This window comes from Lynx rufus, unplaced genomic scaffold (assembly GCF_022079265.1).
Source record: "Lynx rufus isolate CCGP_SWC_20201006 ecotype Redwood Valley unplaced genomic scaffold, mLynRuf1.p SCAF_8, whole genome shotgun sequence".
In the NCBI taxonomy this organism is placed as follows: Eukaryota; Metazoa; Chordata; class Mammalia; order Carnivora; family Felidae; genus Lynx; species Lynx rufus.
In genome coordinates, this window is record NW_025814896.1 from 131,401,987 (window position 1) to 131,428,748 (window position 26,762).

Here is a 26,762-nt window from a genome sequence, read left to right on the forward strand (position 1 = left end):
TCCCAGCATGCATGCCACCAACCTTTCCTCCTACAGGGGACTTAAAAAATAGGGGACGGGGAAGAAAAACAGGTCCTTCTTGACACAGCACCATCTTCAGAATGTGAAAAACAAAAACAAAAACAAAAAAAAAAACGAAAAAAAAAAACAACCCAAACAAACAAAAACGTCTCTCCTTTGTTATCTTCCGTTATCAAAATAGAATCATGGCCGCCTTGTCTCCTGACTATGAACGGTTAAGCCGCCCTCCTGGGAACGTGAAGGCTGAGCCCCTGCTGAACAGGCATAAAGCATCCAAGGTCTGCACATACATGCTACATACTATAATGAAGCACAGATTCAAGTAACATTTACATACTACAGTCCACGTGTTACCTACCCAAAAACATGACCATTTCACAAAAACGTATACAGGCGGTAAAATCCAAACAACTGAGGTACTGGAAACACAAATATTTATGCCAAAAGTGTTCTGTATCATACAGCAATAGAAAAGCCGTAATAAAAAACAGTTGCCACTCGAAATCAAACAAAGCTATCTAGAAAAGCCAAACAAAAGGTTATTTCAGGGACAGAGATACTCAAACGAGAAAAAAAAATATATATATAAATGTTAACTACAGCATGTAACGTCATCCCAAGTCAACCCGTAATTGAAGTACTCGCTTAATACATCACAATGTGACATTTTCCTTAATAAATAGAAGAGTTCTTGAAAACACAAAGGTGCGTATTGGGACAGAGAGCTGTTTGTATTTATAACATCCTAGCTTTCAGCTGATGTTTCTTCCCGCTTGTCTCTACCGAGGGTTTTTGTCCAAACCAGAGGGCCTTCCGAGCCAAAAGGATCGTTCTTCCTAAAGGAAACAAAATAGCTGCCCTGGATTTCATCACGTGCGACAACCTGCTCTGCGTCACTGGTCATCCAATAAAACAGAGACAAGAGGTTTCGTTGAGACCAGAGTGTTGCGAAAAGCTTCGGACTCTCAATATGCCCCTCCCGCTAACCTGGCCCCGGTGCCATCGTCCCAGCAGAGAGGACCATCTATAAGGCAGCCCTCCTTGTTCAAAGGAAAGAAATTCGGGAGTGGATTTCTCTTTCTTCCTTCCCTTCCCTTCCTTTCCTTTCTTTAAACTCTAATAGCGGTAATGCCTCTGGAAGTTTGACTTCTAATAGCTTCCTGCCACAAACCCGTGGACACAAAACAGAATCACTTTGTTAAAGGACAGACTTTTTTTTTTTTTTTCTTCCCCCTTCAGGGAGCAGAGCATCAACGTGTCATTTCCTGACCAGGATGGCAAATCGTTTATTTAGAAGAAATGAGTTGAAAAGAGCGATTAAGAGACACAAACTGGACTTTTATTTTCTTTTAGCTTTAGCACCCAGGTTTCATGTCAGTCTGTGTGCACCGAATTGTTTTTTAAATGAACCCCATTAATAATTATCAGGTAGGTGGCTGGCTTGTTTCAAAAAAAGAAAAAAAGAAAGAAAGAAAGAAAGAAAAAGAAAGAAAGAAAGAATCCTTGGCCAATTGTACCTTCCCTGAATCGTGACAAGAAGTTAAAAGCTAACAGTGCGATGCCAAGATGTGTGGTTGAGGCAGAGAGTTTGGGCTCCGTCAGGATCTGCAACTATTTTGGAACAAATGAAAAGTGGGGTAGGCAGAAACAGCCCCGCTGGCAGGGGTGGGCTCCAGGGGCCGCGTCAGGGAAGGGGGAAGCGCCAGGGGCTCCCACCCCTCCGACCTGACCCCAGACTCCCACCCCACATCTCTCGCCCCCATGCTACATGTTCGGTCAGCTCCTTGAAGGTTCTCCTTCTCTGAACCGAGAAAACGTTGAGTGTCAGTGTCTGTCTTAACACCAAGCCAGGCGACGTGCGTGCCCCGGAAGGACCTTCCTCTGCCCTCTCTCGCTCCCGGTACCTGCTTAAGTCTCTGTGGGGCGTGAGCTCAGTTAAAGAAAGGGTCCAAGTTCTCTTCCATGTTGACATCCGGCACCAGCTGATCAGACGCCTCCTTAGCACCATATCCTGAATTCGAGACGCTAAAATCTGTAGAAAACCAAGGATGGTCCAGAATTTCCTGCGAGGTCAGCCGCTCTGAGGGCTCCCGCCGCAGGATGCTTCGGATGAGGCACTTGGCCTTGGGCGACAGAGTCTCTGGAATGTTGAACTGGCCCCGCCGGATCTTGCTGAAGAGGGAACTGGGCTCAATGTCATGGAAAGGGTACCGCCCCACCAACATGGTGTAGAGCATCACTCCCAGGCTCCACACGTCGGCTGCTTTGCCCGAGTAGCTGCCGCTGGTGTTCAAGATCTCTGGGCTTACGTAAGCCGGGCAGCCGTGCTTGTCTGACAGGGAGTCATCGTCCCCCCGCAGGATGTAGGCATCTTCCAGGCTTTCCAGCTTGACCCGGGTCCTGCAAGAGAGAGGAAAGCGTGAGCTCCTACGGGCGCTCTGACGCACACGAATCTCATCACTGTCACATCACACAGCTCCTGCTTGAATGTTTCCAAGACCCTTCATTCATTCATTCATTCAACCAGCCAAACGTGACTTCTAGGTGCCTTCTAGGTGCCAGACACTGTTCCAGGGCAGGGAGCCCCAGGAGTGAACAAGAGTGACAGGGAATTTGCAAGAGGCTTAAGATCTACTGGGGGTGGGAGGGTCCCACACCTCCAGCAAGTAAACAGACTCTAAATGACTTGACTATCTCCCCATCTCAGTGATGAGGGAGTAAGAGATCCAGTGCTATTCTCAAAGACGCCCTTAGGTAGTGATGGGGAGTCACAGGATTTGAACTCAGATCCAGCCAACTGGGAAGCTCCCAGAAGCTCTGTCCACACGTTCCGGCAAGCTTCCGGCTGATGTGATAGAACACGGTATGGAAGGACCTTTTACTCAACGGTATCTTGGCTTTATTAACAGTCCTTTTGTTAGACATGGAAGATTTTACGATCCCATTTTACAGATAAGAACATCCAGGCTCAGAGAGCTTGAGGAGGAATAATTTGTTCACCGCCTTTTAACTGGGAAATAGAGAAGACCTGCCCCACGCTTTCCTTCATCAACCTGTCCCTCCTTCCCCAATACCAAGCTGCCTCTCCAGGACACGGGCAGGGCTGGGGAATGTATTCGAGCAGGCATCCGTTACCAGCAGCTAAGCCCTCCCAGGGCTGACCTCCCCTTGCCAAGATTTGCTGTGGAAGTTGCCTCCCATCCTGCCAATCACATTCCCAGGGGCTGGTCCTTGACTTACATAATACTAATGTGACCTGGTTGCCTGTATCTTCTACCTGTGACAACTCACACACGATGCTGATTTCTCACGAGTGCAGGGGTATGTCTGTCGATCTGCCCTCGCCGTTTACTTATTTATTTATTTTTTGTTTATTTTTGAGAGAGAGACAGCACGAGTGGGGCAGGGACAGAGAGAGAGGGAGAAGGAGACACAGAATCGGAAGCAGGCTCCAAGCTCTGAGCTGTCAGCATAGAGACCAACGTGGGGCTTGAACTCGTGAACCGCGAGATCATGACCTGAGCCAAAGTGGGTCTCTGTACCAGCTGAGCCGCACAGGTGCCCCTGCCCTTGCCATTTAAGGACGAATGAGCTGGCTGACGGGTTCCAGGACCCTCCTGTTTGCACTCCTGAACAGAGATGGAGAAATCCCACGTTGAACTCAGAGCTCCCGGGGCCTAGCACCCGTCTCTGCACAGCAGGGCTTGACGTGACCACTGGGCATAAAATAAGGCTCAGTAAATACTTTTGGAAGTTAAATTCCTAAAAATAATATGTACTTGCAGTGAACAAGGCTGAGGACCGAGACGTGAAAGGACTTGTTCAAGGCTGACAGATGCCCCCGACCCAGCACCATAAGCCCCTAAGACCGGCATCTCTCCTTGATTCAGGGGCCTTCCGAGAATTCCTGCTTCCCTGCCCTGCCATTCCTTGAGTGGAAAGCTAGGTACCGCTACCTTCCAGAGCTTAGGATGGAAATCCTCCTCCTGTTCTCCCGTCCAGAACCCTCCACGGCTCATGTCCAGGAGCTGTCAGACCGCAGACTCGGGCCCATTCCATCACACAGACGAATGCCTGCCACGAAGGTGACAGGGGACAGGGCGGAGGGGCCGGAGTGATGGGGTAGGGCCTCACGGACAGTGCCTACGAGGTCCCGCGAGGTCGGTGTCATCGCAACAGCTGCCTCCTTCATCTCAGAAGTGCGCACCGGAGCAGGCGCCCCGTCGTCCAGAGGCGCCACGGGGCTCAAATGGCCGGGGAGGAGGAAAAACTGCAACGGGGCTCTCCTCCCAGATCCGAGCTTGTGACTCGGGTCCATGAACTACTGATCCTCCTTCTCCCTTGGGCTACAGGGCTCACCCCTTCAGGGCGGTCACCAAGGCTACTCAGGGAGCCACGGAAGCAAGGCAGGGTTCAGGGTCATCAAGTTAGCTCTCTATAAGCAAAACATGTGATGAAACCCTGGGTTGATTCTAAGATCTCATACTTGGATTACAGAAGTCTCAAAGACTAAGGAGTGACCGCATTCCCCTGCACTCATTTCTGTCCATGAGCCATAAATGGCCGTGTCACTGGTAAAGGGACCGGGCTCGGAGCCCGGGATGGGGGGGGGCGGGGAAGACGGTGGGGGGGTGCAGATTCCAGGCCACACTACATCTCTTACCTGTGGTGTGGCTCTGGGAAGTCAATCTCTTTCTTTTTTTTTTTTTTTTAATTTTTTAATGTTTATTTATTTCTGCGACAGAGAGAGACAGAGCATAAGTGGGGGAGGAGCAGAGAGAGGGAGACACAAAATCCAAAGCAGACTCCAGGCTCTGAGCTGTCAAGCACAGAGCCCGACGCGGGGCTCGAACTCACAAACTGTGAGATCATGACCTGAGCCGAAGTCGGACGCTCAACTGACTGAGACACCCAGGAGCCCCTCTTTGTTTCTTTAAAAATTTTTTTTTTTATGTTTATTTTTGACAGAGAGAGAGAGACAGAGCGTGAGCAGGCAAGGGGCAGAGAGAGAGGGAGACACAGAATCGGAAGCAGGCTCCAGGCTCCGAGCTGGCAGCACAGAGCCTGACGTGGGGCTCGAACCCACGAACTGTGACATCATGACCTGAGCCGAAGTCGGACGCCCAACCGACTGAGCCACTCAGGCGCCCCTCAATCTCTTTGTTTCTTAAACTTGAAGAGGGGTGCTGGACAAGGTAGTGTCCTTTTTAATTTTAATTTCTTTTTATTTATTTATTTTTGAGAGACACAGAGAGACAAAATGTGAGTGGGGGAGGGGCAGAGAGACAGGAAGACACAGAATGCGAAGTGGGCTCCAGGCTCCCAGCTGTCAGCACAGAGCCCGATGCGGGGCTCGGACCCACGAACCATGACATCAAGACCTGAGCCAAAGTCGGACGCTTAACCGACTGAGCCACCTGGACGCCCCTAATTTTCTTATTATGGTACAGTATACATAAAATGTATCATTTTAACCATTTTTCACTGGACAGTTCAGCAGCATTGAGCGCGTTCGCACATCCGTCTGGACCAGACAGCCTGAAAGTCTCTGCCCGTTTTAACATCCTGGGATTCGCATCTATAGCAACGCGCCCTCGTTCCTTGCTCGCCCATGTTCCACTACAACTTGGAGCACACACGCTCTGTTCCTCTCCTCCCTCCTCAGTGAATGATCTCAAGACACAGGAAGGGCCTAGATGTGCTGATCTGGAATTGGGCTGCTGGAAAGCAAATCTCCTTCTTCCTGCTGCTCTTTCTAACCTAAGGCGGCAGGTGGGGCAGACCCACACCAGCCTCATGCGATGTTCCGGGATAGGAGTTGAGTCACGGAAACCCAGAGTGGGGAGGGGACGGGGCTCAAATCACGAGCCCAAGGAGGTTCCCTCAACAGCCTCCTTCGCCCGACCCTCACCAGCAGCAGCCCCGCCTGTCTCAGGAGCTGGCCAGACTCCTGGCCTCCAAGGTCACTGTGGTGACAGCAGAATGCCTACAGGAATAGCTCGAGCTGCTGCGGCAACGGTAATTAGCTGTGCGGCAAGGGACGGTCAGGTGTCCAGTGGGTCTGGGGGACGTTTTCCCCAAGGCTGCGAGGTGAGCCCCAGGCCTCTTGACCCCCCGCCCCGTTCCAGCCTCTTCACGGTCCCTCAAACACACCGACCACCCACCACAGTGCTCCCTGGGGTCTCTGTGCACGCCTTCCCCCAGCCCCTGCCCGGAATGTTCTTCTATCAGATCCAGGGGCGTCTCACTCCTGCTCACCTTCTTCCTTCTTTCAGGTCTCTGCTCAAAGGAGCTTCATTAAAGAGCTCCTGGCTGACCATCCTACATCCTGTAGCACCCGCCCCCAGGACTCGCAGGCCCCACAACGGCGCCGGGAATCGTCGTTCAGTCCTGCATTGGTTCCCGCGGTCTCTGCAAGGGCGATCACCTCGTTGCCACCTCCAGGAGCTCGGGAGCAGGTGGCTGAGGTCATTTTGTATGTGGAGAACATCACCTCTCTTTATGGCTGTATCTCCTGCACCCAGACCGGGGCTTGCCACATAGCAGACCCTCTGAGAGTGAAAGGGACGGTCACACCACGTCAATCGGAGTGAAAGGGACAGTCACACCAGGAACCCCTCAGAGCTCCAGTGTGCTCACCTCTGAAGGAACAAGAGCCCTGCTCTGCCCGCCTGGCCGGGATTAAGAGGATGTCAGGTCAAGCATCCACGGGAACAGGCTTTGTAAATTCCAACACCTCAGTCCCTGGCGGGGTGAGGACAGGTACAGATGTGCCTTCAGACCCATGAACTGCTCCTGGCGGAGCCCTTGCAGGGGACAGACGTCACCACCTCAAGCTCCTTATGCTAAACCACATCTGCAGCCCTTTTCCAGACTTATCCCCTTCCGGGACACAACCCTTGACGGCGACGGTCACCTTCCCCCTGTGACCCACCCGCTCCCCCAGGCAGCAGAGACCCTATTTCCACCCCGACGCCTCTCCTGGAACCCTTCGCCAGATCAGAGGAAAAAAGCCTTCACCCATGGCCAAGGGTTCAATCTTGTTGAGGAACCCACTCACCGGCACTCGCCTCTCTCCCCCTCCACCTCCAGGACTTCGTGGCTGTGCAAGTACCCAGTGAACCCGAGAGCGTAACAGAAAGGGCACCCACGTGCTGCTGATGTTCGACTGCCCCCCCCCCCCGCCCCAGCTGACCCCACCCCCCCCGGCCACTTCCCCCGCCTCCCTTCAGAAGCAGGGCTTCGGATCCACCTGTCACGTTCGGCTCACCGTGTGCGATGTGCCAGAGTGTGCCCTTAAACACCCGCCAGGTATCTACATATACTTCCTCTTTAAAGTTTCTAACATCAGCTTCCAAGGCAGCAACTGTCATCCCTTTATGTGGACGCTGAGCCCAATGCTCAGAAGGGGTGAGCCAGCGAGGCCAGCGAGGCCAGCGAGGCCAGTCGGGGGCGGGGCGCTCACCTTTCCCCTGGCTCCAGGCAGCCAGCACCCCCTGCCCTCGGCCTGCCCCACCCACCCGAGCACCCGGCCCAGGGAACAGCAGCCAGGGCGTCCCCGTCCACGAGACCCCCTCCCCGGGGCAGCACACACGCGCCCAGGGCCAGGGGCACCGACATCCCAGGCAGGCGAGGCGAGAAGAGGAAGAGAAGCTTAGGAAAAAAGATGGGGAGGAAGGGCGGGGTTCGCCAAGCATTCTTCTGACCTTGTCTCCTTCTCGGGACACCCCGAACTTGTTTACATCACTCCTGGGTGAGAGTCAAGGCAAGCAGTCTGGAGTGCGTCTTTTAAACCAGAACGTTCCGGGCGCACACGTCGGGACCCTGGGGCTGGGCTGTAGTCCCAGCGCCGGACCTGCCGCCCAACTGCAGGGACCCTCAGAAGGTCTCTGGGGCTTGGCTTCCCCCTCTGGGGAGCAGGGCTGCCCCTCTCTCCTCTTCAGAGCGTGGGGGGAGGGGTGCCTGGCAGAGCACCTGCTCCTGGCCGCTAGGGACGATGCAAATGAACCCTCTATCAACTTCTGCTGTCCCCTGATCATAAATTCCCAGGCAAAGGAATCGATTTCCAGAACAATCAACAAGGGCACGGTGGTCCTAGGAATTCCAATGTTCCACTAACGAATGGGCAGGGCATTTAAAGTAGGCACTGGGGTCAGGGACATGACGTGTGACAGCCATCTTCTCCGTTTTTACGGGGATTAAACGAAACAACACAAGTACCTTCCGAAAAGCCGAGCACAGGAAATCTGCAAAGAAACGGTGGCGACTCTAACCCGTCTTATTAGTAAGATGAGCCCCACCCCGCCTTCAACCCCAGAGCCTACGAGACAAGACAGAGGAACAAGCCTCAGGCAGATCCAAGTGGATGTGAGTTCTCTGCCCGTGTTCCTTCCTGGGCCCTTTGCACTGGTTTCTCCCTTGGCCTGGAATGTTCTACCCCCAAATATGTGCCCTGCTCATTCTTCTCACTTCCTTAACTCCTAGGGAAACCAGAGTGGGCTACCGGGAGGCGGTGGGAATAGAATGGCACATGAAGAATAGAGGGAGGGAGGGTGGACAACTGCTGTGACCAAAAAAGCTACGAATGACAGTGGCGACCTCCAGGCAGCTTCTTGGAGGAAAGAGCCATTAGCCTGGGGCGGAATCCACTTGGCTGAGAATCTGGACCCCTGCGTGCATTTTGCAACTCGTCCCTGGCACAGGCAGGAACCAGCCTGCTTTGCTTTAATTTCTGAATGGAAAAGGCTCGCGCGGCGGCAGCCTGTGCACTTGGCCACCGGCCTTGTGCCATCAGATCCCCAGCCAGGTGAGGAAGCCAGACCAGCAGGATACGGCTCTACTCCCGCCTCCAAGGAGCAGTGTCCCACCCACTCGCAGCCGAGGCCTGCATGGCTCCCCGTGGCCCCAGGCCCAAGACCAGTGTGACCACAGCCAGACCTTTCAGCCTCAGTTTCCCTTCTGTACAATGTAAACATACCTGCAGGGCCCGAAAAGGGCTCTTCTAACTTCAAAATTCTCAATCATAAATTGTCTTTAATCGAAACTACAGGAACTGCACTGTCTCCTCCGTGACAGCTTCATAATAACAATGACAATTATGGTGACAACAACAGTGACCGTGAGTAAGACATCTACTAGGTGCTGCGAGTTTTTCAGTGCGCATCTCTGTTTCTCATAACAAAACTGAAAGGCAAGTATTATGATACACGCAAACCTCTTTAGAAATAAGGAAACTGAGGCACAGGGGATTAAATGTCCTAGCCCGCAGACGGGATAACGGAGGAAACAGAGTTCTGAGTCCACATCTGGAGGCTTTTCGTGCTGGTGCCCGCCCCAAAACACATCCTGTCACCAGCAACACAGATTTCCTGAGTGACAAAGACAGAAAACCTGTGAAAGGAAGGCCCCAGGTTTACCGAGCACTAGATCACAGACAAAAACCCGCACTCACGTGACCTAACTGTGGAAGCTCACGAGGCAGAGAGAGGTGGCTGGACCCTCTCATTTCCCAGACGAAAACACTGAGACACAGAGAGCAGATGTGACTTGCCCAAGGCCACCTAGCAAGCGATGGCAGAGCTGGGACTCAAAACCAGGTTTTCAGCTTCCAAATCAGTGCTCTGTCCAAAAAAGTCAACAGTGGCCTGGCCAAGCAAATCATGCTTTGTCTTTAAACCTTTAAACACCACCTTGGGCTCTCGGCAGGAAGGGATCAGGACAGGGTGGGCCGGGGTGGGGCTGGGCTGGGAGTTCAGCCAGACCGAGTGGGCCTGGCCGGGACGGGAAGTCCGGTGTCCTGAGGTCAGTGGAATTCAGAGAAGTCACTGAAGGCTATTCTTTGGGGGGGGGGGGGGTTGTCCAAGCAGGCAAAAGGTCAAGTGAGACAGGTCAACTGCGGCCAGGTCTGGCTTCACTCTGCCCAGTACTGAAAAGCTGCCCTTGGCTGCCAGCTGGCTTGTGCAAGCAAGGGTCCCACCAGGGGCTACCGCTGGGTGTGCCCAGCCACGGACTGTCCCACACCGTAGGCTGCCATCAAGCCGACGTGACAGCCACAGGCTGCTAAACTCTGCCAGATAAATCGTCATTCGAGTTCTGTGTTTCCTGAGTGCGCAGATTTTCTCCAACAGTTACCCCTGAGAGCCACTGACGTACCAGATCCTGTAGATTCAGTGACCAGACCGACACCAAGGTCAGGCTGCTTCCAGATCAGCAAGAGGGCAGCAGGTAACCAACAGGGAGGCATGTCGGGTCCGGGTGAGGGAAGTCTACAGGGAGGGGCTGCTTGGTTCTCCCAGGTGGTATATCCTCTCACTACCTGACCACAGTCAGGGAGGTGGGGGGGGGGGGTTCCTGCACCCGTGTGATGCACCAGAAAAATCACAGCTTACCAAGATGAAGGAAATTGCTAGGGAACAGTACGGTCGTGATGAGAAGCCCGATCCGACTCAAGCACCCAGATGTTTCCACAGCACCGCTGGCCGGCCACAACAGAAAGGCCTGTGCTGTCTGCGTGCTGGTGCACGTCTGAGCCCTGACACACTATGACCGCAGGACAGCGGGGAAGCCACCGCATCCCACCCCCGAGGCCGTCCCACTGCAGGAAGACACCATCCGAGGGCAGCCTGTGTCTCCACAGGAACAGACGGGGAACCCGGAGACAGGCAGCGCCACTCAGAGCTCCTCCTTAGACCTCCGTTCAGGACTCCTGGTCCTCTGCAGGGAGACGCGATCCCAAAGGATCCCCTGATCCCGAGTCAATCGATCCAGCCTTTCAGAAAAGGCTCCGCAGGCAATCTCCTGCCAGGGCAGGACAGCACTGCTCCGAGGGCCCACCCAACCTGGATTCTCCCGGGGAGAGGGAGCCAGGCGCCCCTCAAGCTCCTGCTCCGGCCCTGCTGCGTGGTCAGGCTGACTCAGGGTCCAGAACATTCCTACCCAGGACGACTGGCAGGGCAGGAGCAGGGCTCAGGCCAGTCCCTCTGACCCCACCGACCCAGGGGGCACTGGGAGCAGCGGTCCGGCGCTGGGCCAGGCAGGGATTTCCACTTGGCAGAGTCCTAACCTGGGCCTCACCCAGATGGCCCAGGCACATACTAGACCAATTCTGGGAGCCAGAAAACCTGAGCCCTGCTCTGGGTCACACCGCCAACACGTTGTAGAACTTTGGAGAAGGACAGTCCCTCCTCATTTCATTTGTAAAAATCCAAGAGTTGGGGTTAATTCTACCTCTTACCCACTCCTCCTTGATCCCACCGCTTGGGGCCTGGTTCAGCCTCAGTCAATACCCATCCTGGGTCCATTCTGCCCATACGCTTCCAGAATCACAACCTGACCCCATCCTGTCCTGTCTAGAAAAACCCTTCAGTAGCATTTCCTGGATTTCAGGTCAAGTTTAAGGACGAGGGCATGCACCCAGGCCCTAGACCTGTGCTTCCCTCTTTAGTCTTATCTCTGACCCCCACATAGCACCCTCCACCAGTACATCATCCCCCCCTGCACAGGCTCACTCATGTCTCTTGGCCTTTACTCATCCTTCCCAACACCCTCCTCTTCTCTCTACTTCACTCAGACTAACCCAAGAAGGAACCGATCTCCTCACTGACGCGCTCATTCTCTACACCCTACTACACCACTGGAACATTCTCTTCCTGCTCCCACAGACCTCTCTAATGCCCACCCGCAACGCGTAACATGGTACGAAAAGTAACTATTACACTCTGTCTTCCATCAGGCAACAACTCCCCTTAGCGATTCTTGTACCCCTAACACCTAGCGCTGTATGTGGTACAAAATAGATGCTTAGGGGCGCCTGGGTGGCGCAGTCGGTTAAGCGTCCGACTTCAGCCAGGTCACGATCTCGCGGTCCGTGAGTTCGAGCCCCGCGTCAGGCTTTGGGCTGATGGCTCAGAGCCTGGAGCCTGTTTCCGGTTCTGTGTCTCCCTCTCTCTCTGCCCCTCCCCCGTTCATGCTCTGTCTCTCTCTGTCCCAAAAATAAATAAACGTTGAAAAAAAAATTTTTTTTAAATAAAAAAAAAAAACAAAATAGATGCTTAATCAATATTTGCAAAGTAGCACGACTCGCACGTCTCAGATGCCTCCAGCTCTAACATGCTGTCTGGAGTTCAGGGTATCCGGGCATGATTCTGCTTAAGAACTGTACTCTCTACAGTCCAAAGAAATTTCAAATAGGCTGGACTCTATTTCATGCTTTAGAGAAACTCCCAAGAGTACTGGATAAAGGACATTTAAAATGTGTTTCCATCTACTGCCTCCTGCCATCAATATCTCTAGGGGATTTTTCTTATAATATTTATGCCTCCTGGGTGTAGGGGGCTATTCACACACCCACTTAGACAACTGTCAGACATTCACCAAGTATTTACAATGCCAGTCCTGGGCTAGATAGGGAAGACAGAAAGATAAACAGACCCCATTTCACAGTTCTGTACAGAAAACAAAACCACTCCGTGAAACAGAACGGGACATCACAGGACTGTCCGGGGGGTTAATGAACTAGTGGCCCATGACTGCTCAGAGAAGGTCAAGCACTGAGCTTCACTTAGACTCCGGCCGGTCAGGTCCTGTTGGTGTTTACTTGTCGCCTATTTGCATGAGAAAATTCTTTCTGGGGATCGGACACAAGGGGCGGAATTTTAGCTGGTGTCTATTTCCAACAGCCAGTGTGGTCTTTCCAGAGCTTAAGCTCGGGAGTCCCGTATCCTGGGTACAAATCCCCAGGCCTGCCGCTGATTAGCTGTGGGACCCTGAGCCTCAGTTCCCTCATCCATAAAATGGTGATAATAGCACTAACTTACTGTTTTTTTTCTTTTTTTTTTAATTTGAGAGACAGTGAGAGCCTGCGAGCTAGCAGGGGAGAGGGGCAGAGGGGGAGGAGGAGGAGGAGGAGGAGGAGGAGGAGGGAGAATCTCAAGCAGGCTCCGTGCTCAGTGCAGAGCCCAATGCGGGGCTCGATCCCACGACCCTGGAATCACGACCTGAGTCAAAATCAAGAGTCAGAGGCCCAACCGACTGAGCCACCCAGCCACCCCTCCTCACTGGTTTTAAGCTGGTCAATATACATACAGTAGTTAATTCGGATTAAATCAGTTCACTTAACTGCCCTTGTATTTAGAAGAGGGCCTGGCACATGGTGTATCTAGGTATTATTTCACTAAACTGTAAGTCCCACGAGGGAAAGCCTTCGGTCTCGTTTGCCACGGCAGTTTCCACAGCACCTAGAACAGTGCCTGGCCTGTGACAGGTTGCTGAGTAAACAAAGGGACCTCTGGGTGGTTGGGTGGTGAGGCCCAAAGCCAGCAGCTGATGACCAAGACCAGTCATGACCGCTATCCTCTTAAGGCTCTGCAGTGCGCCCGGCACCGTGCTGGGCACTGCAAGTTCACCATCTCCAACCCACGTCAGAGGAGGTAGGCCAAGGTCAAACGGCTCAGTGAGGCAGTAAAAACTCCTACGGCTGTGCCCTTGGCCTCACCTTCCCAGGGTCTCAGTCCAGCCCGTCAACTAACTGATTAAGCCCAAGCAGTAAGCAGCTCAGTCAGAAATCCTACTGAAGGATGCCGACTTTTAGCCCACTTCTAAGCGAGGAACCCTGAGGATGCTCTCCCCTCTCACTGTGATTAGAGAAGCTTTTCATAAACGCGACACCTGACCACAGACACTGACCGCACTGTCTCAAATGTCATTCTGCACAAATCATTAAATCCAAATGGCAACGATGGGTTAATTTCTCATTTGAGGCAGAAGGCTGAAAGGAGCTTTCTTTGCAAAGATGTCTCCGTGGGAGACCGATAAGACGGAGCCTTTCAGGGGCTCCCAATCTGGGGAATGATCTAGAGGCCAACGATCTGTACTCACCCCCACTTCTCTCTTCTCTCATTCCATCATGAGAATCCAATCTGAGACGCACGCGCTCAATAAAGGAGATCTTCGTTCATGCAGTGCCCACCGTGTTCCGGCAGCAGGGAAAAAGAGGCAGCCTCAGTCCCCAAGAAGCTCCCAGCCCAGGAGGAGACGGGGACAGTCTAGGGACGCACGTGTACAATGTGAGCAGAGGGGAGACTGCAGGGGTGCTGTGGTCGGGGGGGGGATCGCTTACCCATCCAGGGAGAAGTGGGGGAGTGAGCCTTCCCCAAGGGTTGGCATGCCTGAAGTACATAAGAGTGGTCCACATAAATGAGTGAATTCCAGGAGTGCTGTCTCCTGGGAAGCAAAAAGGTAAGATATTTTCCTGAAATACGGTGAACTTACCACTTAATGTAAATTGTTACTAATGAAAGAAAGCAGGACAGGATCTCTATACTTTGCTAGATACTGAAAGAGAGAGAGACTGGCAGGTCAGGGCAACACAAGGCCTGGGCCCCACGGGACACACGGGTAGGGTGCCCAGGTAGATGGTTACACGAGGGCCCCTAGGGCTGCTGCGGGGTTTCTAAAAAGGGTCCGGCCTCCCTCCCGCAGAAGCAGGCACTGATTAGCTTCCACGAAGCAGAGGAAATCAAACCTGTGACGTCAAGAGATAAAAATCTTCTAACCAAAGAAGAAACATGTACAGAGGCATGTTTCCCCATTCACATGGGGTATTTCTGTGCGGTGAAATGTCAACACTGAACTGCGACTGGGGGAGCAGGGCGCTGGGGGAGGGGGGTGGCAAGGAGCCTTGTCCCAAGGGAGAAGAGAAATCAAGCTGGCCAAAACGGGCACCACGGTGGGAGCCCCAGGCTGCAGCAGCTTAAAGGGCTCCCCACATCTGAGTCGGCGAGCTGGCCCTGTGTCACCCAGTGTCATCCTGTCACCCAGTGCACAGGATGTGAGGACGGCAGGAGCTACCGCTTGCTGATGGCTGATCAGGTTCCAAGCACCGGGTTCACCAGCATTAATTCATTTAATTTCACAAAGAAAGTCTCCTTGTTACTTCCACTCTGCAGATGAGGCAATCTGGACAGAAGAGCTTATGTAACTTCTCAAGATTAAGTTCAGTAAGGAGGGCAGGAGCAGGGTCTAGAATCCAGTGCCTCGGCCTCCCCGTGGGAGTAAGGGGTCTTCTCCCAGCCTCAGGCCTTCCCCTGGAGGCTCAAATTCAAACAAGAGGCCTCCCAGAACGGGCTGCCCGGGCAGAGCGGCACGGTCACTGCCCTCTATCTAATTCAGGGCTCCCACCCACAGGGAGCCCCTCTGACCCCATCAGCCCATCTCCGATTTTACTGCCGAAACTGTGGATGCAAAGGGTGTGTCCAGAGTGAGCCCAATCAGGGTAAGGGTTTAACTTCCTCAAAACAAAAACAAAACTGCAGGTCCATCCTGCAGAAACGTCCCAGGGACGGAGGAGACAGCAGCAAAAGGCTGGGAACACAGGGGCCGCCTGGGGCCGAGGGAGCGCATGCGCCTCGAACGCGCCTTCCCCTGCGGACATCTCGTCTACCTCCTGGCCTTGCTGAGCCATCCACCCCGCCCTTTGCGCTTTTGCCCTGCTGGTCACCGGTCCCACCCCCTCCCCGCAACACTGATGCAATGCCTGTCATTAACCGAGAGGGCAATGTGGCTTAAATCTGAACCCTTAGACCCCCAAGGGTTCACTCCTTGTGAAATGGCGGCCCAAGGGGCGGAGCCCATTCTCCATGCACTTCCGGCGCCTTGGGAACGGCTCTTCCATAGTGGCACCACGTTATCCATGACTTTAGGAGCTGCTGGCCACCCTGTGCGCCTCTGGATCACGACACTCAGCTCTCACAACCACCAACAGGGATGCAGACCTTACTTCTGTTCTGAGGAATCCGCAGCTCAGAAGCATTAAAGGACTCCTCCCAGACCGGGTAGCTAATGAGAGGTAGAGACAATCTGCATCTAGAACCCAAACCAAAATAAAACGGAAGCCAAAGAATCTGAGGTGCTGCGGCTTCAACACAGCGAGACAAGGCACACTGCCATCAGGCCCTAACAGAACATGGGTTGGCATCTTCAGAGCTGTTTCTGGGAACCTGGACTGATGGCCCTCACAGAGCCACCAAGAATATTCTCACGGGTTGGTCATGGATTCAGTTACAGTCCAGGATCGGAAATTCATGCACAGGAAGTCAGCTCACAGGCGGGTCTCCTTGGGAACCCGGGGGGGGGGGGGGGGGGGGGAGGGGCGAGGGCTTTCACCTTCAACCCCTTGCAAGAGAATCAACCAGGAAGAAGCACATCCTTGAGAGATCAAAGGCCATGCGCAAGGGAGGGGTCTGGTGATGGGAAGCTTAATAACACAGGACTTCCAAAAGCCTCCTCTGTGTTTTTCCCCCATAGGACCAATGCATAAAGGGTCCGAACACAGACACAGACTCCATCGTTCAACGTTTCAAAAGCCTTTCCAATTCAACCCACTGTTTTCTTACAGGTGCCATGATGTCAGGAGAGGCAGAGGCTCTAGTGCTATCGAAATACCTATTGAGGAGGTTCTGCTGATTAGCATGGATGGCGAGAGCTGTCAGCAGCAAGGTCCCAGTGAGGTCCCAGACCGCTGCCCCCCTCAAAACACAGGCGGGCTACTCCATGCGGGCCACTGTGCAGACCAACAAAGAGAAACTCTGCTGCGAAACCCAATGGCTGTTGGACACATGGAGGAAGAAACACGTTGAGTGACAAAACCAGAGACTCACGCTCTGAGAACGAGATGTTAAAAACCAAAACAACAAGGAGAAAGGCTACAAGGCATTATTCCTCTTTCACAAAAAGTTTGACGGCTGGCTGGAAACAAAGTTCCTATCGGCTACCAATGAGAACATTTAGAGTGTCCTTGAGAATGAGAGCGACCTTCTCAGAGCTGCCCAGACTGAGACACCGGTCATGCTAAGAAGGACAAGTCCACCAAGCCTTCAGCAAGGTGAGGGATAGGGAAAGAGCTCTGGAGTCAAATGGTAGGATTTCCAGGCCAGCTCCATGGGCATGCCGGCAGTGACCTTGAGAAAGGTCACTTAGCTCCTGTGCAACCCAGTCACCTCGCCAATCAGATGAGGAGTCATCCTTCCCCCTGACAGTCCCGCAGCGATGCGAGGCTGCACGGGGCTCAGGTGCTCTCCGACACGCCAGGGACAGATGATGACCAGCTTCCTCCCCGTCACCTACGTTTCCTTTTCTCAGAAGGAAATTGCTCTCTAAAGTTAAAAAGGATTTAGCTTTGCCATGCGTGCTCCGGTGAAGTATTCTGGTTTCACATTCACATGGGATGCTTCTTTCTAGATCTTTCTAGAAAGGGTCATGCTCTTTTACAAATGTCCAACACAAACTCCCAAATCAACACCAGAAATGCACAGTCCTTGTGTCAGAAGCTTCTGACCTCTTGGCATTTCTATTTTTTTTAAGTTTGTTTATTTATTTTGAGAGAGAGGGTGTGTGCATGAGGGGAAGTGAGGGAGACAGAGAATCCCAAGCAGGCTCCACACTGTCAGCATGGAGGCCGATATGGGGCTCCAACTCAGGAACCATGAGATCATGACCTGAGCCAAAAATCAAGAGTTGGATGTTTAACCAACTAAGCCACCCAAGCACCCCGACATCTTGGTATTTCTTCTCTAGGCACTGGGACATCAAGGATTTTCGCTTTGCCACCATAAAGGAAAAGACAGGTCTGACTCGGCCCCTTATTTGCTTCCAGCGAGCCGTGGGCACTGGGGCCAGCACCCTCACCCCTGGGGCTCTGATTCCAGGCAGCAACAAACATGACAGGACTGAAGGATGGCACCCTGTAGGCCCCAGAGTTTACACGTGCCCCCTTGTTCTGACCTGGGGGTGTTCACCCTACTGTGACCCACTTCCTAAGTATGTATTTACCATACATGTGCTATCGCTGGACGCACCACCCCCTACACTCGCTGCTGTGTGAAATTCCTCTCTAAAGAGACACGATCAAAGGTGATGCTTAAAAACCTGGATCCCCGTCAAAGAGGGCATCGTTGCCCTTACTGCCCAGGGCAGGCAGATGAATTTCTTGAGAGCTGACTGAACAGAGCACATGTCCTTACTTCTACTCTTTCCTGTCTGTCACGGAGAGATTTCCCACATTCTGAGTCTTCCTCTATGAAATGAACACAAGGATACCCACCCCCAACCTGCAGAGAGAATTAAGCTCAACAATAACCTGTTAACCTCCCATTTTAGAAGTTAGAGTTACTCCGTGTCCAAGAAAGGTAGCACACAGAAGGATAAAGTATCTCTGTCGGGATTCTGCTGGGAGTCACAGCCGAACTTACTTCCCAATGAGAATATTCAAAGAAGCACACACATCTATTATAACGCAGAAAAACCTCAGAACCAATAAAACAGAGCCAGGACGATAAAAGGATGAGAAACTTGAGCCCAGAAGGCGGGGACCAATCTAAATGGTCAGAGAGTATTAAAGATGAAACCAGGGTACAAACCCGAGTCTCCAGGCTCCGAGGGCAGACACATCTGAGCTGAAGACGAGAAATGGTTAAGGGTGGCCCCAGATTCTAGATCTCTGAATGGCTCCCTCTTCTTCAGTTTATTAATAAGGGTCAAATCCGTGCACTAAAAAAGCCCAGGATATTGGCTGCCGCAAATGCCTAAGATATCTGTTTATGGGTGAAAATGTGGAACAATAACCAATCTCCGTGGCCACGGGCCCTCTGAACCTTGAATACTCAGCTGGATTGCAAATGCTCATGAAATTGTCCCATTTGGGTTAAGTAACCACAGGCCCTTTACCTTTGCTAACCCCACAATGCTTCCCAGACATTTCCCAATTAGCTCAACCCATAAAGATGAAAAAAACAAAACCAAAAACGAAGTGCACACCACCCGATGTTGAGAAGCAGTAGCCTACAATATCACAGGCCAAACTGACTGGAAGGTAGGAAGGTTTGACAGGAAGATCTGCACCAGACGCACAGATCTGCCCAGCGAGTGAATGAATGGCACGTATCGGCTTTGCACTCAGATGGCTCTTAACAGCTCTGACAACAGACCTTCACTTCACCAACCACTTTCCTAGTAGGAGGTGAGGATGCCCAAGGCAGTCGTGGTAACTCCACGACCCACGTGTGTAGAAACTCTAGAACAATTTTTGGAAGAGTCGGCAACGGATATGAATCCGTGGCCTCCACCCCTCTGAGAACGCACATTCTTCAAAAGAGAAAAATAAGTGGCTTGGAAGAGTTTTAACAATGGAAGTCAGCTGGAAGACAAAGCAGGCCCCAGTGGGTTTGCTAAACAGAACGCAACGAGTTAATGGAAGAAGCATGAATGGAACCCAGATGCCCAGCAGCCTGTCCAGCTGTCGCCTCCAATAACCCAGACCTTCACCCGGCTGTGCATCTGCACTGGAAGGTTCCTCACCGGCAACAAGGGTCCTTCCCACATTGGCCATAACATGTTCATCATCTTTCAAGTCTGGTCCGACATCGCGTCTCCTATAAGATATCTTTCTTGCCTTCCAAGTCCTAGTTAAAACTCACATCCCAGCCCCCAGTTCCCATCCGACCCGGGAGATCATCTTCTTTTAGGGCTTGGAACATTCCTTTATAGGTGAGTCAACTAGCTCATGCACACGGATCTTCAGAGTACTGAGAATTGTGATTTATACACGCACACTGTACTGATACCCACATGCGCCCTGAGGTATTCCTGAATGAGGGAACGGACGAATGGGCTCTAAATGACTGATGCCAGGCCCCGAGCGTTCTGAAGGCACGACTGTCGCCATCGTGCCTCATGCACCTTGAAAACGCCACACAGGCTTGCAGCCACCCTTCGGAGCTGACGACACCGCAGCAAAAATAACGACCGGGTCACAGAGTGTCCTGGCACCTGCCCTCTGAGCATCCTGTAACGCCTTTAGAGGAGCAGCGACTTGTTTTCTGAGGGCGCTTAGAACGTTGCAATATTCATTCACTCCCCACCCCCCACCCCTGTCCTCCCACCCTCTCTTCTCACCTGGACAGCAGGCAGCAAAAAAAAAAACAAATAGTCCATTCCAACCTCTCACGCAAGCCACTCCTGGACGGCCTGTTAGAGTGTCAGGTCTGGACAGGAAGGGTACTCACCTCTCTTCGTCCTTAAAGATGAATTTCCGCAGCTTTAGGTCCCGCAGCACCAGCCCCCCGTCGTGGCAGTGGGCCACGGCCGAGGCGATTTGGTAGAAAAGTCTGGCTGCCTCCTCCTCCCTCAGCTTCTTGCAGGTGCGGACAAAGGAATGCATGTCCCCATAGCTTCGCTCAAAGAACACATAGGCTTTGGTCTCCCCCAGGAGAATTTCGGTGATTTGGTTGATGTTGCTGTGGGCAGTCAGGCAAAAGCACGGGGCCAGGGATTCCTGGTAGCAGCTGATATCAAACACCTAGGGCAGGGGTCACAACAAGACGGAGAGTCAGCGATCCCTCTTGTATGACCAAGAAAATCACAGGGTGCGGACACCTCCCACCGTACAGGCTTCTGAGGGGACGAGAAAGCACACCGAACGCGGACCCAGACCTGCCGGCCGCTCCCAAAGCTGGGTCGCCTTGAATAAGCTGCCGGATCTCTCTGGGCTTCCGAACGGTCACGTGCAAAATGGGCAAACGGCGCTTGACCCACAGCGTGGGGAGGGTTATAGGAGAAAATAAAGGTCAAAGCGGTTTGCACCAGGTCATACAGCACACAAACGGGAAGTCCCGATCACCTCCGCTGAGACAGGAACAAAAGCAAAATCGGAACATGGCCCACCCCGAGCTGCACAGACGACACCTTGTTCGCCTTCCAAACGCAAAACGGAGCAGAAATGTACATCTCTGTACCACTACAGCGATTGTGGACAACATATTTTATGCTCTGCGACTGCGTCGCACAGCACTGTAAGACAGGAGCAATTAACAGTGAAAAACGTAGACTCTGCCTTAGGGTTATCTAATTCAGTACCTTCGTTTTACGGATGTGCAAATCGAGGCTCAGGGAGCAAGTCAAATCAAGCCCCAGCGGCAGAATTAGGAATAGGACACAGGCTGTAATAGGAAAGCAGACACACTTCTCTATTTCCTGCACGGCTATCTAGCTCAATGAATCAGTTATGCAATGATTTTCTGTGAATCAAAATTAGCCTGTGAAATGCCACCTCATTGTGGGGTTGTTTAAAAAGAAAATCCATCCCCGATACCTTTCTGAAAGCAACCTAAGAGGAATTAACACTACCGAGAATTTTTGAGGTCATAAGAAAAAGCTTTCATTCATTTTAAGACCTCCACTAAATCAGGACTACAAATCCCTGGGTTTGGAATGTGGTTTTCCTATCTGCCTGGGAATGTGGGCACATGACTCTGTTCTGTGCCTGCAGGAGTGAGGGGCAGGCATGAGGGGCTTTGCTGGAAAGCACTGGAGGCCAGGAACGCTCCAACAACACTCAGTGCTACGGGCACACCACCATTTAGCTTCTTAAATCTTTTTCATTAGTTAGAACATCCTCTCCTTGATCCCCATTTTGCAGCGTGGCCTAGAAATCACCACACCGAGGCTCTAATCCTGGCTTGGCCCCCAATAATCTGGATAAGATAGCTAAAGCACTCAGGGTCACTGGGCCTCCCTCCCCTTCAGAGACGGAAGATGTTGACTTAGAACACCGCTGACCTTTTTTGGGTCCCACAGGAGAAGCTGGTAAGAGCTCTGTCCCCTCTTCGCTGACAATGCCCAGTCTCCGATGCACGCACAATAGGAGATTCATTTTAAGGGGACTCACAGACCTTCCCAAACCCATCCAGGCACACAGGCTCTTAGGATCAAAAACCGAAAGAAATCGGTGAGTCCAACAAGGACAGCGAGAACCTCAGAGGGCTGGTGCTAACCCGGGGCGAGGAAGCAAAGTAACAGTAACGTTGTGAATGAACCATAATGAGGCATCTCAGGAAGACGGCACGGCTGCTACCACTATAACCTAAAATTTAAGAATGAATACTTCATTATCTCCAGAGACCACAAATCACACCCTGATATGGTCAAATGATGACCTACGAGCAGTGACCTCAGAGGTCCATTCAATTAGGAATCCGAAATGCCCTGAGTCAACTTTAACACCCAGGCTGTGGGCAGCAGAAACCAAGTAAAGCCTCAAAAATTTCACAGAGAGTAATAGACATGTTGCAGTGGCTAACATAAACACTCTGTGTTATGTAACGGGCAGGCTGTGTTCCGAAGCATCAGGCTGTGGGCTCCGGTCGCCAGTGCTCATGAGTTAAGATTATTTACAATCTCCTTCTTCCTTCAAGTTGCATTTTTTGAAAAATAAAAGGGGATTTTTTGGCTCAACACCCTCAATCTGTTATCCTGCTCCACTGATGAGAAACTGAATGGACACAGAAATTTCTTTTAAAAAAAAAAAAAAAAAGAAAGAAACATTCACGGCAGCTTCAAGAAATAGCCAGTACCCTTTGTAGAAGAGATCAAATTCCAAGATGGTGGACAGAGCATGAAAAACAAAACAAATACTTAGGTTCTCCCAAATGGGTAGGAACCAAACTTTTATTAGCAGCTATAACAGGCCTTTATGGGGTTGGACTGGTATTTAAACCATAACCTTCAAATGCAAAATCAAGCCATAAGCCTGGTTGCCGGCTTCTTTTAAATGTTTAATTTGGAACCTTAGTTACATAATGTGACAGCTGAGATAAGGCAGTAAGATTAGGCCATCATTAATAGCATTTACCAAAAAAAAAAAAAAAAAAAAAAAAAAAAAGTGCCCATTATGCCAAGGCACTAATTATGTCAATCTGCACTGTACTACCATCATTTCCATGAAAATGATAAGGTAAAGACCCCCTGAAGCTCCCTTCTTCCATTTGCCTAGCTTAAAGTAGGTTCCTGGAGACAATAAACAGGCTTGCTTATGTTGGTTAAATGACCCCAAATAGCATCCTGTAGAATTCTCTCAAGGGTCCTTTATAGTAATGGCATCTTTACATTTGATCAGTTTTTGCAAAGACTTTTTCCTTGGGTCAACATAGAACTAGGAGACATGAACTCTATATTCTGAGACATCAAAAGGAACTTGATGCACTGTGTAGATTTCACAGTGCCCCACAGTAAGCTGAGTTCACACCATATTTCTGAGGGTGGCTCATGGAAGCAGCCTTATAAAAACCACTTGGAGCTTCCTAGGATATGGACAAGGATGGCTGCATAAAAAGTCGTCACCCATGTCACCTCTGGTAGAAAGGCAGGAAAACGGAGGCTGCCGTGTCTTAAAGGGATGACCTCTGTCCAGCGGAACAATGATACTGCACTTAAATACGCTCGCAGCCACACAGTAATTGGTGAGGGGCTGATTCAATCTTTGCAATAACTAAACCAGCAGATTAAGTACAGTTTCAGGCCAAAGAGCAAGTCCACGAATGACACTGTAAGGTCAGCCCCAAGTGAAATATGCCTTGAAGAATCTGGAGGGAGAAAGAAACAGCAGGGGCGAATCACCTCTGCCTTTAAACAAAGAAATAACAGCAAGATGCTCCTGCAGAATTTGGAGGCAGAATCCCTTTCCGTGCAAGCGTCTCCAGCCTTTGAAAAATACTGAAATGTTGTACTGAAGTTGAGCAAAAGGAGTGAACACACTCACTGCGGGGCGATTGTGCATATTTCATAGGACAGTGGCAGCTCGGTGGAATTCATTCATTTCAAAGGATGACGCCCCTATTGTGCAACGTTGTAGGTCTTCTGAGAATTCAATCCAGCTCTGAATAGCCTACTGAATTTTGGTTAACCGGGCACAGTTGCTCTGAGTCTCAATAACTTGGGAGAAGATGCAAAATACCAGATGCTCAGTACAAGGAGAGAGCTATATTTAAAGAGTCCCTGACTTTCCCGAGATCTGAACTGAGCAATTGCAAAACTGACTGAAGCCCCCCACAAAACCCTCATTTACACTGCAAGAGTCCAGTCCCCTATGAAATAAAGCAGTCTGTGGTTGATGGTAAAAGTGTGATGCATTTTTTTGTAGCACAGCTGTGCAGAGTGCCCATTTCAAAGACAGCAAAGGTCCTCATTGCTCACCACCCCCCTAACCTCCCCCCCCAGACCCCCAGGAAAACCAAGAGTGAGCAAATGTAAAATTAAGTGACAATGAATTCTTGATCTATGTCCAATGCCTGGGTAGCGGTAGGCTCTACTCTATTCTCTCTCTCTCCCAATCTCTCTCTCTCTCTCTTTTTTTTGCAACTATCCCCCCTCTCATCCCCCCTCCTCTGGAGTGCACACACACAAAGACACACACACCAGTCACTGTTGGGGGTCAGAGACAAAAAGGAAACTGAAGTGCCCGGCTCTGAATTAGCACTGCGAATGTCTGGGGCTCCAAACGCCAGCCTGTAAACCATACAGGCAGAGGTGTGGGCTGGGGGTGGGGGGCGCGAGGGGGGGTGTTCAGGCACGGAAGTCCGGAGATGAGAAAAAACGAGAGGAGAGAAGGACCCAAAGGGCTCACTATTTCCTACACCCTAAGGTGCGCTGGCGGCTTTGATTTCCAACCCCAACCCTCCTTTCAAGGCTGCAGGCAGTAGAGAGCTCTTTGTAAACTCCTTCCCCGCGCTGGGCCCCTGGCTCCGCCAGAGGGGACACCTTTGTGTGTGTCTTTTAAAGGGCACCTTCCGAACAAAGGTTCAACACCTGCACGCTTCTAAGAACAATGGCTGCGAAGGGAACCCAGTCATCAGTGCCTTAAAATTAGCGGGGGATTCCCTACTCCACGGTGGAAGGGGAGGGGGCTAGACACAGGGAGAAATCCCTTGGGCGGCGGGACCCGGCCTTGAGCCCAGGCGCTCCACGAGCCTTCGGGAGCACGCGTGTCCGCCGTGGCCCCCGCGCCGTCCCCGCCGCCCTCCCCGCCCCAGGCTCTCCCCAAAACGCCCCCGCCGCAGCCCGCCCCATTGTCTGCAACGCTCTAAAAACTTCGCAACTAGCCGAACGTGAACAAATAAATAAACCCATTTAAACGAGGCCACGGGTAATTATCCCGCGAGTCTCCCTCCCCCAAGGCTCCGGAGCTCGGCGACCTCCCGCCCCCTCCAAACAGCCGGGGAATCTTTTTAAAAGACAAAAAGCAAAAACAAACCCCGGGCTCTTTACCTTGCACACCAGCTCCTCCCCGCTGTGCAGATGCACGGCACGAAAAACGTGGTCTCCCTCCAGAGGTTCCAACAATAAGTATTTCCCGATGCAAGAAACGCAATGCGACAAGTTCGGAGTCTCGGGCGGGCTCGGGGAGCCGAGGTTCGGGCTGAAACTCTGGCTGGGCTCGGCGGACCTTATAGACGACAACTCTTCGAAATCCTGGGTTTTGTTCCGCGATCTCCCATATCTTGCTATTGTGATGGGGGTAGACCTGTGTATGTTCATGAGTGTGGGGATCGCACTCGGCAAACAAAAAACCCGCTGGAGAGATGAGTCGCTGGCGAGTGCGGCTGCAGGCGCCTCGGTGCCACGGATTTTAAAAGGGAACGAGAGGGGAGGGGACGGGAGAGGGGCGACGTGGAGAAAGAGTTAGAAGCCCCCAAATGGGCGCCGCCGGGCACCTTGTCTGCTCCGAGCCCGGCTCCTGGGGGTGCTCAGTCGGCAGCAACTCGGGTCCCTTTGTTACCCCAAAGCAGCCAGCGATCTGCAGAATCCCCGCACTTTTAGTTTCTCTCTCTCTCCCGCTCGCTTTCCAACGCGGATCTAGCTAGGCGAGTAACCGGATTGCTAAGGTGGGGAGCTGCAGCGCCCGGTCTCCCGAAGCGATCCCCACGCAGGCTTCCGAAACGCAGACGGGGCGGAGGAGCCCGGCCGTAGTTCGTGCAATCTTCCAGGGGCGCACGGCGGCGGCTCAGTCTCAACGCGTTAGAAAACCAAACAAAAAGAAAAAGGAAATAAGCACGGGTCTACCGGCTCGCGCCGCACGGCAGACAGAATCCGCGCTGCACCCCCTTTTTTGGTGGAAAGGGTGGGGGGCGTGGAAGAGGGGGCGCCGGAGAGGGTAGTTACCTACGTTTTAACTGTAGATGGCGTCTGAGGCTTTTCCAAGATCGCAAGAGCTCTCCAAAATTTAAACAAACACACAAAAAAAAGAACAGAAAAAAAAGAATAGCGAGGGAGCATTTAACTTGGAGCGGTCAGCGCTACCAACAAAAGATTGCAAAAGCCGGGCACGGAGTTGCGGCGCGGGCCGGGCGCAGGTACCGCGACAAAGCCCGGGTTGGCCCGCCGGGCGGAGGTCAGCACAGGCTCATGCTGTCGCTGCTCGCTCGTGCTCCAGATCGTCCTCCGAAAAAAGAAAAAAAAAAAAGGGAGAAGTGCGGGCAGGGACGAGGGTGGCTCGGCGGTCTCCGATTCCCCCGGCACGAGCTTCCGGGGGATCCTCCGGGCGCTGGAAGGGGATGCGCCCCCAGCCAAGCCAACCTGCGGCGTTCCTTTCCCGCTGGATACCTGGATCTTGCCTTGGAATAATTTACGACAACTCCGTCTCCCCCTACCCGAAAAGCCCAAATTGCCCGGTGGGGTCTGTTTTGGAGAAAATTGATGGCTTTTCTTCTTCGTCTTTTATTATTATTTTTTCTTTCTTTCTTTCTCCCCCCGAGGTAAGCGGAATGTGTATTTAAAATTGAAGGGGATGGCCGATCGTGCCCGAGGCCAATCCCCGAGCTCAGCACGCCCGCAACTCCCGGCGAGGCGGTATTAATAGTTACTTACGTGGCCGGGGATCTCGGAGCGAGCGGGGCCCTGTGTGCGCGGGTGTGCGC

At 52.2% G+C, this 26,762-nt stretch overlaps 1 protein-coding gene across 2 annotated transcripts; it reads right to left on the reverse strand.

The window, feature by feature from the left end:
* Window positions 1-496: 496 nt before the first annotated feature.
* Window positions 497-26,762, reverse strand: TRIB2 (tribbles pseudokinase 2). Of its 2 annotated transcripts, XM_047069010.1 has the most exons (4): window positions 26,008-26,762; window positions 25,114-25,854; window positions 20,079-20,371; window positions 497-2,421 (listed from the first exon to the last, which is right to left on the reverse strand). In XM_047069010.1, exons 2-4 carry the CDS (start codon window positions 25,381-25,383, stop codon window positions 1,953-1,955), a joined length of 1,032 nt encoding a protein of 343 aa, XP_046924966.1. In that variant the 5' UTR covers window positions 25,384-25,854; window positions 26,008-26,762; the 3' UTR covers window positions 497-1,952. The 2 variants fall into 2 exon arrangements, with proteins under 2 accessions (XP_046924966.1, XP_046924965.1); XM_047069009.1 differs by having other exon boundaries at window positions 25,114-26,762.

Excerpts from the sequence above, each read along its gene's own strand:
- TRIB2 (XM_047069010.1), bottom strand. The coding sequence starts at position 25,383 with ATGAACATACACAGGTCTACCCCCATCACAATAGCAAGATATGGGAGA. Across the intron at positions 20,372-25,113 it reads GGGAGGAGCTGGTGTGCAAG|GTGTTTGATATCAGCTGCTA; the intron begins GTAAAGAGCCCG and ends CCCCTGCCCTAG. Across the intron at positions 2,422-20,078 it reads ATCTTTAAGGACGAAGAGAG|GACCCGGGTCAAGCTGGAAA; the intron begins GTGAGTACCCTT and ends TCTCTCTTGCAG.